This window comes from Arachis hypogaea, chromosome 20 (assembly GCF_003086295.3).
Source record: "Arachis hypogaea cultivar Tifrunner chromosome 20, arahy.Tifrunner.gnm2.J5K5, whole genome shotgun sequence".
Lineage (NCBI taxonomy): Eukaryota > Viridiplantae > Streptophyta > Magnoliopsida > Fabales > Fabaceae > Arachis > Arachis hypogaea.
The window spans coordinates 613,527-626,294 of record NC_092055.1 but is presented as its reverse complement, the minus strand read 5'-3'; the positions used below and the strand labels follow the sequence as shown (position 1 = coordinate 626,294).

Sequence of the window (12,768 nt, the reverse complement as noted above, 5' to 3'; positions counted from 1 at the left end):
TGTACTGGGAATATCAGTGTTCCAGTTGTTTTAACTGTTGATCTTAATTAATATATATTATATATATTTTTATAATTTAAATTAACGGTTAAAACAACTGAAACACCGATATTCCCGATACACCTGATAACCTTCTAATACTATAATCTCAAACAGAAATTAATAATGAGTAGGGTGCACATTTTTCTTTCCAGAAAAATCAAGAAAAAGAGTGGTGCACAATTTTTCAAAAAATTGTTACATCTGAGAATTTCTCTATCATGACATGGATTTCACCTTTCCTTTTGCACTAAATGGCAAAGGCAAAAGCAATGTTAATGTTATAGGAAACATTTCAAGTGCATCGAGAATATCGGTGTATTAGTTGTTTTAACCGTTGATCTGAATTATAAAAAATATATATAATATATATTAATTAAAATCAACGATTAAAACAATTGGTGTATCAGTACTCTGCGGTGCACTTGAAATGCTTCCAATGTTATATTATAGTAAAGTTTTTAAATGTACTGAGAGTACAATACTGGTGTTTCAGTAATCTGAATGATTAATTTTAATTAATATATATTTTATATATATTTTTTATAATTAATATCAGCAATTAAAATTATTAAAATATGGGTGTATTTAGTACACTCAAAATTCTTCTTATATTATATCAAAAGTAGATGCCAAAAATGTAAAGTATCATACTTTTGAGTATTTTATTAATTTCATGTCTATGATATTTATTTTAATGTGCAATTTTATAATATCAAACAATGCATCAGACTTGTGAACAGTGCACACTAATTGCATCCATGTCATGGAATATCAACCTTCCTCTCTCTCTCTCTCTCTCCTGTGTTGTTGTTGATTCATTATTGTCATGTCCTATGTAAGAAGTAGAGGGTTCAGAAACATCACATCAAACTCAAACTTGGTTGCTTCCTTTGTTCATTGTTGTGTGTATAGTGACATATCAATAATCTTCACAAAGTGAATGTGGAATTTAGTATTCTCTTTACATCAACCCTTCATAACACAATCACAAAGCTGTTGAGGTACACTTTTTTGAGTTAATAATAATAATAATGATGTCCTTATGTTATGAAAAGCCAAAGGCAAAGACAACTACAACTATTACTATAAAGTATAAAGTCTGTTATTTTTTTTTTCTTTTTCTTCTTTTGGTTGCTTGGTAGCATCAATAATTCTCACCACCACCACCACCACCACCATTATCATTCTCTTTCAAGATCTGTCCTTTTTCTATTTTTCTGAATTTCTTAGTGCTTTTCTTCAGTGCCCAGATTTTGTAATTTCCTATACTTCAAGTGGAAAGACTCATGCTCTCAGGTAAAAATTGTTATTTTTGTCACTTTCTCTCTTTTGGGGTATATGTAATTATGTAAAGTTGATAACTTTGTCCTCAAATGGAGCTAAGCAGAAGAATTTCCTACACCATTTTGCAGCACATATATGTCAGCTTCTGTTTATTGAACCAAACTTCAGGTACATATATTCTTTTTAACCTTTTTTTGGATAAAGCCTTATTCCATTAATATTGTTTTCACTTTACAATCTGATGCTTTTTGTTGATAATAGGAGGCACTTTAATGCTTGATTTATTTTTCATGTTTCTTGTGGATGTGCTTTGTGCCTCTTTCCATTTCCCCTTTATGCTTCGGTTTATGAGCTATGTCAATGTGTGTATTGGAATTTTTGTTGTATATCTATTTACCCCTTTTTGTTTTGAGTTTCTGAAAAAGACTATAAACATAAATAGAAAAATTAATGGAGGGTAATCCAATAGCTTAAACTATTAACATAAATCTAGAACTTAGTGGTTTAATTGTAGATGTGATTTATGACAAGAAACTATTATGTCGTTTGATTCATATAACCGAGTCTATCTAATAAGATAAGGCTTAGTTGTTCTTGACATTGTTGTTGTTTTAACTGAAAGCTGCAATTTATGCTTAATATTACAAAATTCACTTGTTCTAGAATGTGTTTTAGCTTCAAATTTTCTTAGTATCTAATTTTATTTGAGGGATGATTCTTTACTTGTTTGTTGAGCAGAGTGATCATTATTTGGCATTTCCAATAGGCAACTCCAAGAATGATTAGAAATTGGGGTGTTGTGGTGTTGATTGTTCTTCTCTCCAATGGGTTCTGTTCAAATGGGGTTGGCTTGGATGATATTGATATTGATAATAATAATCACAGTAATAATACCACAATTCCTGATGTTGTAAATATCGGGGTTCTTTTCTCTTTCAATACAAGTGTTGGCAAAATTGTGAAAATCGCCGTAGAAGCCGCGGTTAAAGATGTAAATTCTGATCCATCAATTCTTGGTAAAACTCAGCTCAAGCTCTCACTTCAAGAAGATTCCAAATATAGAGGGTTCTTGAGCATTGCTGAGGGTAGGTCCTTTCATGACATTCCAAATATAAAGTTACTCTCTTCGATCTGTAGCTTCGAAAATTTAGTACATTCATGAGTTAATGTATCTAGACATAGATAGATTAACTCATGAATGTACCAAATTTCTAAAGTGATAGATATTTCAGAATGGCATTGTACAAAAGTTCATCAGTTCTTGCACATTATGATTCACTTTTTAAATAAAATACCAATGTGTAACAGCATTGCAGCTCATGGCAACACACACTGTGGCCATAATTGGCCCACAGACCTCCACAACAGCTCATGTCATATCTCACATCGCGAACGAGCTTCAAGTTCCCCTGCTGTCGTTTACAGCCACTGACCCCACCCTTTCTTCGCTTCAGTTCCCATTCTTCATTCGGACATCTTTTAATGATATGTATCAGATGACTGCAATAGCAGATCTTGTTAACTATTATGGTTGGAGGGAGGTTATTGCAGTCTATGGTGATGATGATCATGGGAGGAATGGAATTGGTGCCTTAGGGGACAAGCTAGCTGAGAGACGCTGCAAGATCTCGTTTAAAGCTCCTATGAGTCCTGAGGCAACCAGGGAGGAGATCACTGATGTGCTTGTTCAGGTAGCTCTGGCTGAATCGCGGGTTATAGTCCTTCACACAAGTACTACTTGGGGGCCGAAAGTGCTAAATGTGGCGAAATCTCTTGGAATGATGGAAAATGGTTATGTCTGGATAGCCACAACTTTTCTGTCTACCGGGATAGATATAAGTTCTCCACTTTCTTTGAGTGTAATGGATGACATTCAAGGAGTTATTGCGCTGCGAATGTATGTGCCGGATTCAAAGCTCAAGAGATCTTTCATTTCGAGGTGGAAAAACTGGACTAATGGCTCCCTTGGATTGAGTACTTATGCTATCTTTGCATATGATACTGTCTATGTTCTTGCTCATGCGCTTGCTGCATTTTTTAAACAAGGGAACCGCATTACCTTTTCATCTGATTCAAAGACATCTCTAATACATGGTGACAACATGCATCTTGATGCTGTGAAGATATTCAACGAAGGAAAACTGCTGCGAAAAAGTATCTACAAGGTTAACATGACCGGTGTAACAGGTCACTTCAAGTATACATCTGATGGAAACCTTGCAAATCCGGCATATGAAATCATCAATGTGGTTGGAACAGGGACTAAGAGGATTGGTTATTGGTCTAATCACTCTGGACTATCATCTGTAAGTCCTGAAGAACTTCATTCAAAGCCGGCTAGACATTCAAGTTCAAGTCAAAAGCTACTATCTGTGATTTGGCCAGGGGACACAACACAGAAACCTCGCGGTTGGGTTTTTCCAAACAATGGAAGGATGCTAAAAATTGGAGTACCAAAAAGGATCAGTTACCGCGAATTCGTCTCACAAGTAAAAGGCACTGATATGTTCAAGGGGTTCTGCATTGATGTCTTTCTTTCTGCAGTGAACTTGTTGCCTTATGCTGTCCCCTATAAGTTTATTTCGTACGGAGACGGTCACAGCAATCCTAGTAACACTGAACTTGTCCGTCTGATCACGACCGGTGTGAGTATCATTCCAAATAAGTTCTCTAGTGTTTTTGACATTCTTCTGGTACCATTTTGATCCTAGTTTCCTTCTTTCTATACAGGTGTTTGATGCTGCTGTAGGTGACATTACAATTACCACAGAAAGAACAAAGATGGTGGATTTTACACAGCCATTCATCGAGTCCGGTCTAGTGGTAGTAGCATCAGTGAAGAAGACAGACTCAAATGCTTGGGCATTCTTGATGCCATTTACACCAATGATGTGGATTGTCACAGCTATCTTCTTCCTAGTTGTTGGTGCTGTTGTCTGGATTTTAGAGCATAGGCTCAATGATGATTTTAGGGGACCTCCCAAAAAACAGGTAGCCACAATTTTGTGGTAAGTAAGTGTGATCCTTTTCTCACACCCTTCCTTTCATTGTTCATCTTACTAATGAAGCTTTTTAGAATTAGTTTCATACTCTTAAACTATAGGGACTAACAGAGAAGAAATTATAAGAACCTCCATAGTAATTAACTTTCATTTAGAATTTCATCATATGCAATCTATGCATGAAACAATGATATCAATGCTATAGTTTTGTAACTTGTGATTTTCTTGTATCTGGCAGGTTCAGTTTCTCAACCATGTTTTTTGCACATAGTAAGTGCCAGTTCTTTTGTCTTGCTTCCATTGCAACTGGTTTAACTATTACTTCTCTGAACTAATCAAATTACTCTTCATTGTTTTGTAGGGGAAAACACAGTGAGCACTCTCGGTCGATTCGTGCTGCTTATATGGTTATTCGTAGTTCTCATAATCAACTCGAGTTATACAGCAAGCTTGACTTCAATCCTCACAGTGCAACAACTTTCTTCACCAATTAAGGGCATTGAAAGTTTGATAAACAACAATGAGCCTATTGGCTACTTGCAGGGTTCTTTCACTAAAGGTTATTTAGTCAACGAAATTGGCATCGATGCGTCGAGACTTGTAGCTCTAACAACACCAGAAGAATCTGCCACTGCTCTGGACAAAGGTCCCCATAAAGGTGGCATCGCTGCATATGTCGACGAACGCGCATACATAGAGCTGTTCCTTTCAAGCCGCTGCGATTTCAGCGTTGTTGGTCAAGAGTTCACCAGAAATGGTTGGGGATTTGTAAGTATCTCTCTTCTTAGTAGTGTTCCTTTCAATGTTTGATTGTTGGTTCAATCATTAATATTTCACTATTTCTTGTCTAACTTTCTGTTAGAATATAATTAGGATCAATTAGTATATCTGAATATTTATTATAAAATATTACGTCTTTATTATTATGATTCTCTTAGCATCTATAAATACCCTTAACAGATTTAGACACATTACCTTTATGCAGTTTCTAACACTTTCATTAATATTTTGTCAGGCCTTTCCACGAGACTCGCCATTAGCGGTTGACCTGTCAACAGCCATTTTGGAGTTGGCTGAGAACGGCGACCTTCAACGGATCCACGACAAATGGCTTTTGCGCAGTGCTTGCCTGTCGCAAGGTGCGAAGCTCGAAGTGGACAGACTCAAGCTGAGGAGCTTCTGGGGTCTCTACCTACTCTGTGGCTTGGCATGTTTGATTGCTCTCTTTGTATATCTGATTCAAACCATGAAGCAATACAAGAAGCACTACACCGAAGACGACAAGTCGTCGTCCGGTCTAAAGTCCACGCCGTCGCGACTAAGGACTTTCCTTACATTTGTAGATGAAAAGGAAGACACAGTTAAGAGCCGCTCCAAGAGAAGGAAAACGGAGATGGCATCATTCAAAAGCACAAGTGAGGTTGGATCATCCAATAATGGATATTCAGAATCATCTTCTCAGAGAATTGAGTGTACTAATAATGAGTCATGACAAACTTGTTTTCTTTGGTCACAGAACTGGTACATTAAAAAAAGAGTAAACTGACAAATAAATTCCTAAAGATTTACATTTCGGACAGATTAACAAAATGTGGACAAATTAGTTCAAATTAAGACCTTCTATCCTAATTACGGGGGCCAATTTAAAGGTAGTGTGTCTACATCTATTATCCTAAAGGACTTTATTGGTACTTTTTTTCTTTTAAGGACTAATCTGTCCGAAATGTAAATTCTCGGGTTTATTTGTCACTTTACTCTTAAAAAATTTAATGTATTTGGTATGTTCAATCATTGTATTTAGTTAGGTAAACTTTTTAATGTACCATTTTTCAAAGTGAGAGTTATTAGTGGACAGAAATAGTAATGTGATACCTTCTTATGCCAAACTACCATTTTTGTTCCAGATTATAGTTCATATAGAATACATAATTCATAATGAAATCAGATAAAATGTTACAGCTTTTGTCAGCATGAACATGAAACTGTACAAGGTGTTAAAAAGAAATAACAATTATGAAGCTGTAACTTTGGATTAGATTTACATTAACCATTGTGAACATAAATACACTATGTTACATGTAATCTTAATAGTACAACAGCATTCTTTGCCTAGTTGATAATTCATATATTCTTTAGGTACCAGGGGCAAATGAATAGATGAAGCCACTAATTAAGGTTCTTGAAATACCTATCAAAACATTGTTCTTCTTTGCAATACTTGGATATAACTTTATACACTTCGATTAATAGCCTTGGGAATCGGCTTGCAAAGTATTCATTGAATCCTTCCGGAACAGTTCCCACAAGTTCCTGAAATGCAAATAAAAATAGATGAGTTCTTAGAACTATTTGACTATTTCGAATCCTATGTCGAGACTTATATATCGGTATACAATTTGAATCCAAATATATTGATACAATATTTTCAGTGATAGACAAAATCAAACAAAAAGAGTATGTATATGTTAACAAGGATGGTTTCAACAATACATAGTAAAAGCCAAGCATATCTAAGATGAATGAATATGTTACCAACCAAACACAACCAAATTTTAAAATGAAGATAATGCTTTAGTCTAGGAAATGCAAATCCAAGAAAGAACCTGGATTTCTTGAGGCAACTCTCTATAATGATTTAGCTTGTTCCTCATGACGCGCAACAAGTCTCGAACACTATCATACTTGTACCGTCGATATCGACCAATGTTAGTAAGAAAGGCTGGTTCCAACTTTTCGTCCCATTTCGCACCTAATGCGACTGTAGCAATGCGTTCTAATGCGTTCAGAAGAACAGAATTAGTCTCCCTATCTTCTAGTTCCACTCTATCACTGGCATCGCGTAAAAATGACAGTCTCATTTCTGGACTCCAAAAAAATGGATGGTGCAATACTTCAATTGCCTTTGGCCTGAAAATAAGGGAAATACTTCCGTAAAATGAAATTGAAGCAACAAGCACAACATACAAGTGAAATCCAATGAATGAGAAGGATCAACCTTATATCAGGGTTAGGGTTCAGTAAACTAGAAACTAGATCTTCTGCTTCAGGAATGAACTCCACTAAGAAAAGATCCATTCTGTTTTTCACAATATTAACATCGCGTTCAAGCCGTTCTCCAAATGGATGTCTCCCCCCAGTCATGCAGAAAAAGAGGACACAACCTAAGCTAAATAAATCTACGGCCCGTGTTTGGCGTCCTTGACCAAGTTGTTCTGGTGCTTGCCAACCTGAACTGCCAGCCCCTAAATTAAGCAAAAAAAAATGATTAACTTGTTAACTCAATCATATAGACAAAATCACGTAGCACTAGCTGAAAACGTAAGAAGTGAATGAATAGTATTCTAGACCACTTTTAATTTCTTTTTGGGAATAAGGAAAGGAAACTTATTGAGACATCCTTATGTAGATAAAAAATATATGGCTAAGACCAAAATAATTAGCAACTCCTAAGATTGCTAATTGCTACGTCAACTAAGATAAGCTCCAACTATGCTAAGACATAATTTGATGTTCAACTGGCAAATGTTGGAAAATATTCATTGTTTTTCGAGTACTCACCAGTAGCATTATGACCCAAAGCAGACATATCTTCAGGGAGGCGTTTGCTAATGCCCATATCAGAAAGCTTTGCGCACAAGGATCTTTCCTTGATTATCAAAACATTTTGGGGTTTCAAATCACGATGTATTATTCCTAGTTCATGCAAATGAACAATCCCAGAAACGACATCTCTGTGTTGCAATAAAGAATTGAAAGACTGTTAATAAGAATATATATAATATACTCTACATAGAAAATGCACACGCATTTGTCTCTAAATAGAAATGAAGACCTATCTAAACCTTGAATGAAACGGATCGACTACAATTATCCACAATTAAAACTAAATTGGACCCTCAAATTTAGTAATCTATATTATCTTATTCACTGCTATATAATGTTGCACGTTGCCTAGGAACAATTTGACAAGTTCTTTTCCATGTTGGATGAAATGTAACTTGTAATTTCAAGTAACACCTACTATTATTTTTTTGTATAAAAGAAATTAAATAAGAGGATCCTCATAAGGATTAAAAAGAAAAAATAAGTTCTATAAGGATAAACCATGTAATAACACATGCAAAATTCAGATGGCATAATACTGACCTCATCAATTTCAGTAATAGAGGTGATGGATAGCCATTGGCTTTCCACAAACCATGCATATTATCCTTCCCCATATCAATTTGGGCCTTAATAGAAGACTTGAAAGCTTGGTTCTTCCTAAGCAGAGGGTTATCTGATATATCCGAATAAATTTGAATAAAATCATCCAAGCTGCATGTACATCGTTCCAGAGCAAGGTAAACAAAATCTTGATCATATTCTACCCCATGCCATCGAACAATGTTTGGGTGATGATCAGATACAATCAGATTTTGGATTTCTTTGTATGCTACATCATGATGAGTCTTGACCAAACGCTTGACAGCAACTGCCCGACCTTCATATATTCCCTCAAAGACAATGGTGCCATTGCTTCCCTTAGCAATTTCTTTATTTGACACAAGCAGTTTACCAACCCTGCGTCCGTCAACACCTTGGTCAATTTGGTTAAATTGCATCCACCCGCCTGCTTCTACGTCGAGATCCTTTCGCATCAGCATATCCTCATCTTCGGAGGACAGATGTTTTTCCTTTTTGTCAACTGCTACATTGTTCTTTCCTGACTTACGTGTCTTCTTTTTCTTAGCAGGCAAAATTTTCGATTCAGACTGGTTTTGATCCTTTGGCGTATCTTTACTTTTAACCACTAGAGTATAGAGGACAAAGCCCAAAACCATAAGCATCATAAAACGTAATGGTGTTGACCATTCATGCATTCGGCTTGGATAGACAATTTTTGGTTTCGGGGAAGGCAAAGAATTTGGTATTGGCACAGGAAGCATCATATTACCATCATCGACATTTAATTTTTCAAAATTTGCTTGTGAAGGAAGCATCAAATCTGACGCAGGCATCAAAAGCATACTGTTTTCATGATCAGAACCAGGTAACCTTTCAGTGATTGAGGGTTCCAGTATAAAATTCTTACGCAAGCGAAAGACTGGTTGGATCTCTTGACATGGATATGGCATCGCAAAACCGAGCTCACTGTCAGAAACATACTCATCATCGGCATCAAATGAAGTATGTTGGCATAATAATACAGCCTCGAATTCGGATACAGTCATAGTCCACAAAACTACTCCTGAACTAGGACCAACAGATCGAAGAGAATAATCTGTCCTAAATATCTTGAGTAGCAACTCCGGCGAATTCAGCTCCGTAGGATTAGCAAGATCCTTTTTCTTTGTTATAAGGATATCTGTATCACTCTTCTTGTCATCACTCCAAGATGTAGAAGAATTATCAGAATCAGACATACTATGGGTTTGAATGATCCTTCCGGTTTTAGCATCAACTTCAAACAAAGTGCTTCTCTTGGATCCAAGTGTAACTGCTCCATCATCTGAAAAGGTAGGTGTACGAGCAACATATTCTGCAATTGATTCTGAGATTTTCTGCAAACATGATCAACTAATCAAGGGACCGTTGAGCGCACTATTCATCAGGGAAAGAGACATAGATAAACATGGCCTCGAAAAACATAATTTTGCCATAACAATAATTCTATAAATAGGGTGAATTTCAAGAAATAGTCAAAATCAGGATATGAGTCATAAATCAGCACAAAATAAATAGTTTTACTTTTGAAAAATTACTGACTCAACTATTATAGAGTAAACTAAACCAAATACCATTTTACCAAAGTGTTTATCATGCATGTACAATGACCAGTCATCCCCGCATTCCACAGACCCGCTGATTCTTGGTGTAGATCTGTTTTCTTTACCGCTATCCTTGTGAATAGGAGCTTGATATGAATGGTAGATTGGCGATCCCGTTGAGAACGACCATATCACTCTTGTGGGGCCATTCTCCTGTTTGTCCACCAAATACATAGTCCCATCTAAAGCAGCAACCAGTGCTGTAGTTGGCTTGCTGCCAAAATAAAGTGGCAAAAAGGGAATAATAATACTCCAATTAGTCTTACAATGCTATTAAGACTTGAAAACAGCACTACAGCACCATAAAGTAGTTCAAGAAACCTAGGAAGTAGGAATCATTGTTCTTTAGCAAACTGTATCAGGTGCTTGAAATTATAAACAGCTTTGACTTTTGAGTCTTAAAAAAGAAGAGCTAATCCAAACACATTTGTAGTCAGGGTCATTAGCATCTACTTGTTTATTCAAATAAGCCTATAAACCAATTAAAGATATGATAAAATAAATACCAATCAGAAAGTCTCAGCTAACTTAATCAACATTCATGAGTTAAATTCCATACAGGAGAATAATGTATACCCAAATGAAAATGAAGTAAAGCAGTACCATTAGAATATAATAATTATCTATCCAAATAAGCCCATAAACGAATTAACAATCAAACAACACACAATCAGGAAGTCTCAACTAGCTTAATCACCAATCATCAGCTAAATCCCATACAGGAGACAAAATTATCTATACCCAGGTGACAAAGAAGTAAATTAGTGCTATTAACATACATTTATCTATTCAAATAAGTCCATAAAACAGCTTATAATCAGATCATACTACAAAATACAGCCCATAAAGCAAAAAGTGTCATCTAGCTTAATCACACCAACCAATCACAGACCAAATTTCATAGGAAACTATACAAAACAATATACCCAGATGAAAAAGAAGTAAACTTGCGAAAGAAAAACGTGATGCGGTGGTGGGAATGAACTCACGGAGAAAGAGAGAGAAGGGATCGTGAAGAAGATGGTGAAGGGAGAGCCTTGAGTTGTTGCTGCTGTTGAGGTAGATGATGACGGAGTTTGAGAAGAGGGATTCGTGAGATCGGTGGCAGTGGCTGTGATGATACATCATTGGAGCTGAAGAGGGTGACGAAGAATTGCAAAACGACAGCACAGAGAACAGAGAGAACGATAAGAATGTGACGATAAAGAGGTTTCATGAGGAGAATGTTATTAGTTACAGCTTCTTCCTTCACAATAAGAACAGAAAAAGAAGAAAGATGATGTTTTTGAAGAAGAAGGGTTAATGGGTTGGTATGATTGACGAGAAGGGGGGTTTATGGTGCATCGAATCAAAGAGGAAGATTCGAAGCTTGTTCCGTATGAATATGATCCTTGAAACTGTTTAATGCATTGTTTTGTGTTTTGGGATCCCCCAACTCTCACAATAACCCATTAATCCCCAAACTTCAAACTTGGACTTCTCTCTAACTCACTTTTCTCTTAATTAGCAGAGGTTACTTTTCCAACAATTTCGCCTTCTTTTCAATGAATTATATTTAGAGCTTCTTTGGTTGAGATTTTAAAAAAAAGATTACTTCTTTGGTTGAGATTTAAAAAAAAAGATTTGTTTTAAGTTATCTTTTTTTTAAAGATTTTATGGAAAAGTAAAAGTAATTTTATGTTGGGGTATTTTATACAAAAAGATTTTTTTATCTATCAATTATGTTTGGGTATAAGGATATAAAAGTACTTTTTTATTTATTTATTAGATAAAAAATATTTTTTTTAAGAGAAAAATATCTTTTAAAAAAAGATGTAAATTATAGCTTCTCAAAAAAATTTAAAAGATCTTTTTTTAAAAGATATTTTTCTCTCAAAAAAAGATATTTTTATTTTTTTAGTATTTTTATTTTTACTATTAGAAATTTGCCAAACACATTAAAAAATAAGAAAAAAAGGTAGAAACTCAGGTACAGTTGACTTCACGTGAAGTTGATATTGAGAGCCGTTAAATAATTTAATTGATTTGACTAAATTTTCATCTAAGGACTCTCAGATATCAATTTCACGTGAAGTCTACTTCACTTGAGTTTTCACCAAAAAAAGATTTTTTTTAGTGAAAAAAGATCTTTTTTTTTTTTATCAAAATAATGGCGCACAAACAAGCACTTATAATAATAATATTCGATTTAATCTCAAAATGTCAAAAAAAATGTTAAGCTTAATTTATTTTAGATTTTTAATACATGATTGTTTAAAAATCTAAAAATGTGAATTTAGTGTGCAAGTAATTAATATTTAGCCAATTAATATTATTATTTTGCTCATACTCATAATTAATGATGATGATGATGATAAATTGATATCTTAGATAGTGTTGATTGATTGTCAATGGACAATGGATAACATCAAATAAATTTCAAATGACAATAATATGTCATTGTGAGTGTGACACATTCTAAGTTTCTACATGTCATTTATCATAATTATTCATGAAAATTATATTATTAACAAAAAATTACCAATCTTTTTCATATAAATTTCTTAAATAGATCATGCTTTTAAAATATAACAAACGAACTTTCGTTTATTTATAAATAAATTTTTTGGTAACATTGTTTTTAAAGGTAA

The 12,768-nt window shown here is 34.8% G+C and overlaps 2 protein-coding genes across 7 annotated transcripts; one reads left to right on the top strand and one right to left on the bottom strand.

Moving 5' to 3' along the window:
• The first annotated feature begins 776 nt into the window (after window positions 1-776).
• Window positions 777-6,231, top strand: LOC112782446 (glutamate receptor 3.6). 5 transcript variants are annotated; one of them, XM_025824828.3, is made up of 9 exons: window positions 777-1,043; window positions 1,286-1,338; window positions 1,455-1,494; window positions 2,065-2,411; window positions 2,635-3,971; window positions 4,057-4,334; window positions 4,567-4,598; window positions 4,690-5,096; window positions 5,344-6,231. In XM_025824828.3, exons 4-9 carry the CDS (start codon window positions 2,105-2,107, stop codon window positions 5,818-5,820), a joined length of 2,838 nt encoding a protein of 945 aa, XP_025680613.1. In that variant the 5' UTR covers window positions 777-1,043; window positions 1,286-1,338; window positions 1,455-1,494; window positions 2,065-2,104; the 3' UTR covers window positions 5,821-6,231. The 5 variants fall into 5 exon arrangements, with proteins under 5 accessions (XP_025680613.1, XP_072086162.1, XP_025680614.1 ...); XM_025824829.3 differs by having other exon boundaries at window positions 781-1,043; window positions 1,430-1,494; XM_072230061.1 differs by having other exon boundaries at window positions 1,286-1,494.
• Window positions 6,232-6,339: 108 nt separating this feature from the next.
• LOC112782448 (serine/threonine-protein kinase/endoribonuclease IRE1a) lies at window positions 6,340-11,717 on the bottom strand. 2 transcript variants are annotated; one of them, XM_025824833.3, is made up of 7 exons: window positions 11,128-11,717; window positions 10,117-10,352; window positions 8,475-9,871; window positions 7,887-8,059; window positions 7,324-7,570; window positions 6,932-7,235; window positions 6,340-6,638 (listed from the first exon to the last, which is right to left on the bottom strand). In XM_025824833.3, exons 2-7 carry the CDS (start codon window positions 10,150-10,152, stop codon window positions 6,495-6,497), a joined length of 2,301 nt encoding a protein of 766 aa, XP_025680618.1. In that variant the 5' UTR covers window positions 10,153-10,352; window positions 11,128-11,717; the 3' UTR covers window positions 6,340-6,494. The 2 variants fall into 2 exon arrangements, with proteins under 2 accessions (XP_025680618.1, XP_025680617.1); XM_025824832.3 differs by having other exon boundaries at window positions 10,109-10,352; window positions 11,128-11,684.
• Window positions 11,718-12,768: the final 1,051 nt, after the last annotated feature.

Excerpts from the sequence above, each read along its gene's own strand:
- LOC112782448 (XM_025824832.3), bottom strand. The coding sequence starts at position 11,354 with ATGAAACCTCTTTATCGTCACATTCTTATCGTTCTCTCTGTTCTCTGT. Across the intron at positions 9,872-10,108 it reads ATAAACACTTTGGTAAAATG|AAAATCTCAGAATCAATTGC; the intron begins GTATTTGGTTTA and ends TCATGTTTGCAG. Across the intron at positions 8,060-8,474 it reads CTATTACTGAAATTGATGAG|AGATGTCGTTTCTGGGATTG; the intron begins GTCAGTATTATG and ends ATTGCAACACAG.
- LOC112782446 (XM_025824828.3), top strand. The coding sequence starts at position 2,105 with ATGATTAGAAATTGGGGTGTTGTGGTGTTGATTGTTCTTCTCTCCAAT. Across the intron at positions 4,599-4,689 it reads AACCATGTTTTTTGCACATA|GGGAAAACACAGTGAGCACT; the intron begins GTAAGTGCCAGT and ends ATTGTTTTGTAG. Across the intron at positions 5,097-5,343 it reads CCAGAAATGGTTGGGGATTT|GCCTTTCCACGAGACTCGCC; the intron begins GTAAGTATCTCT and ends ATATTTTGTCAG.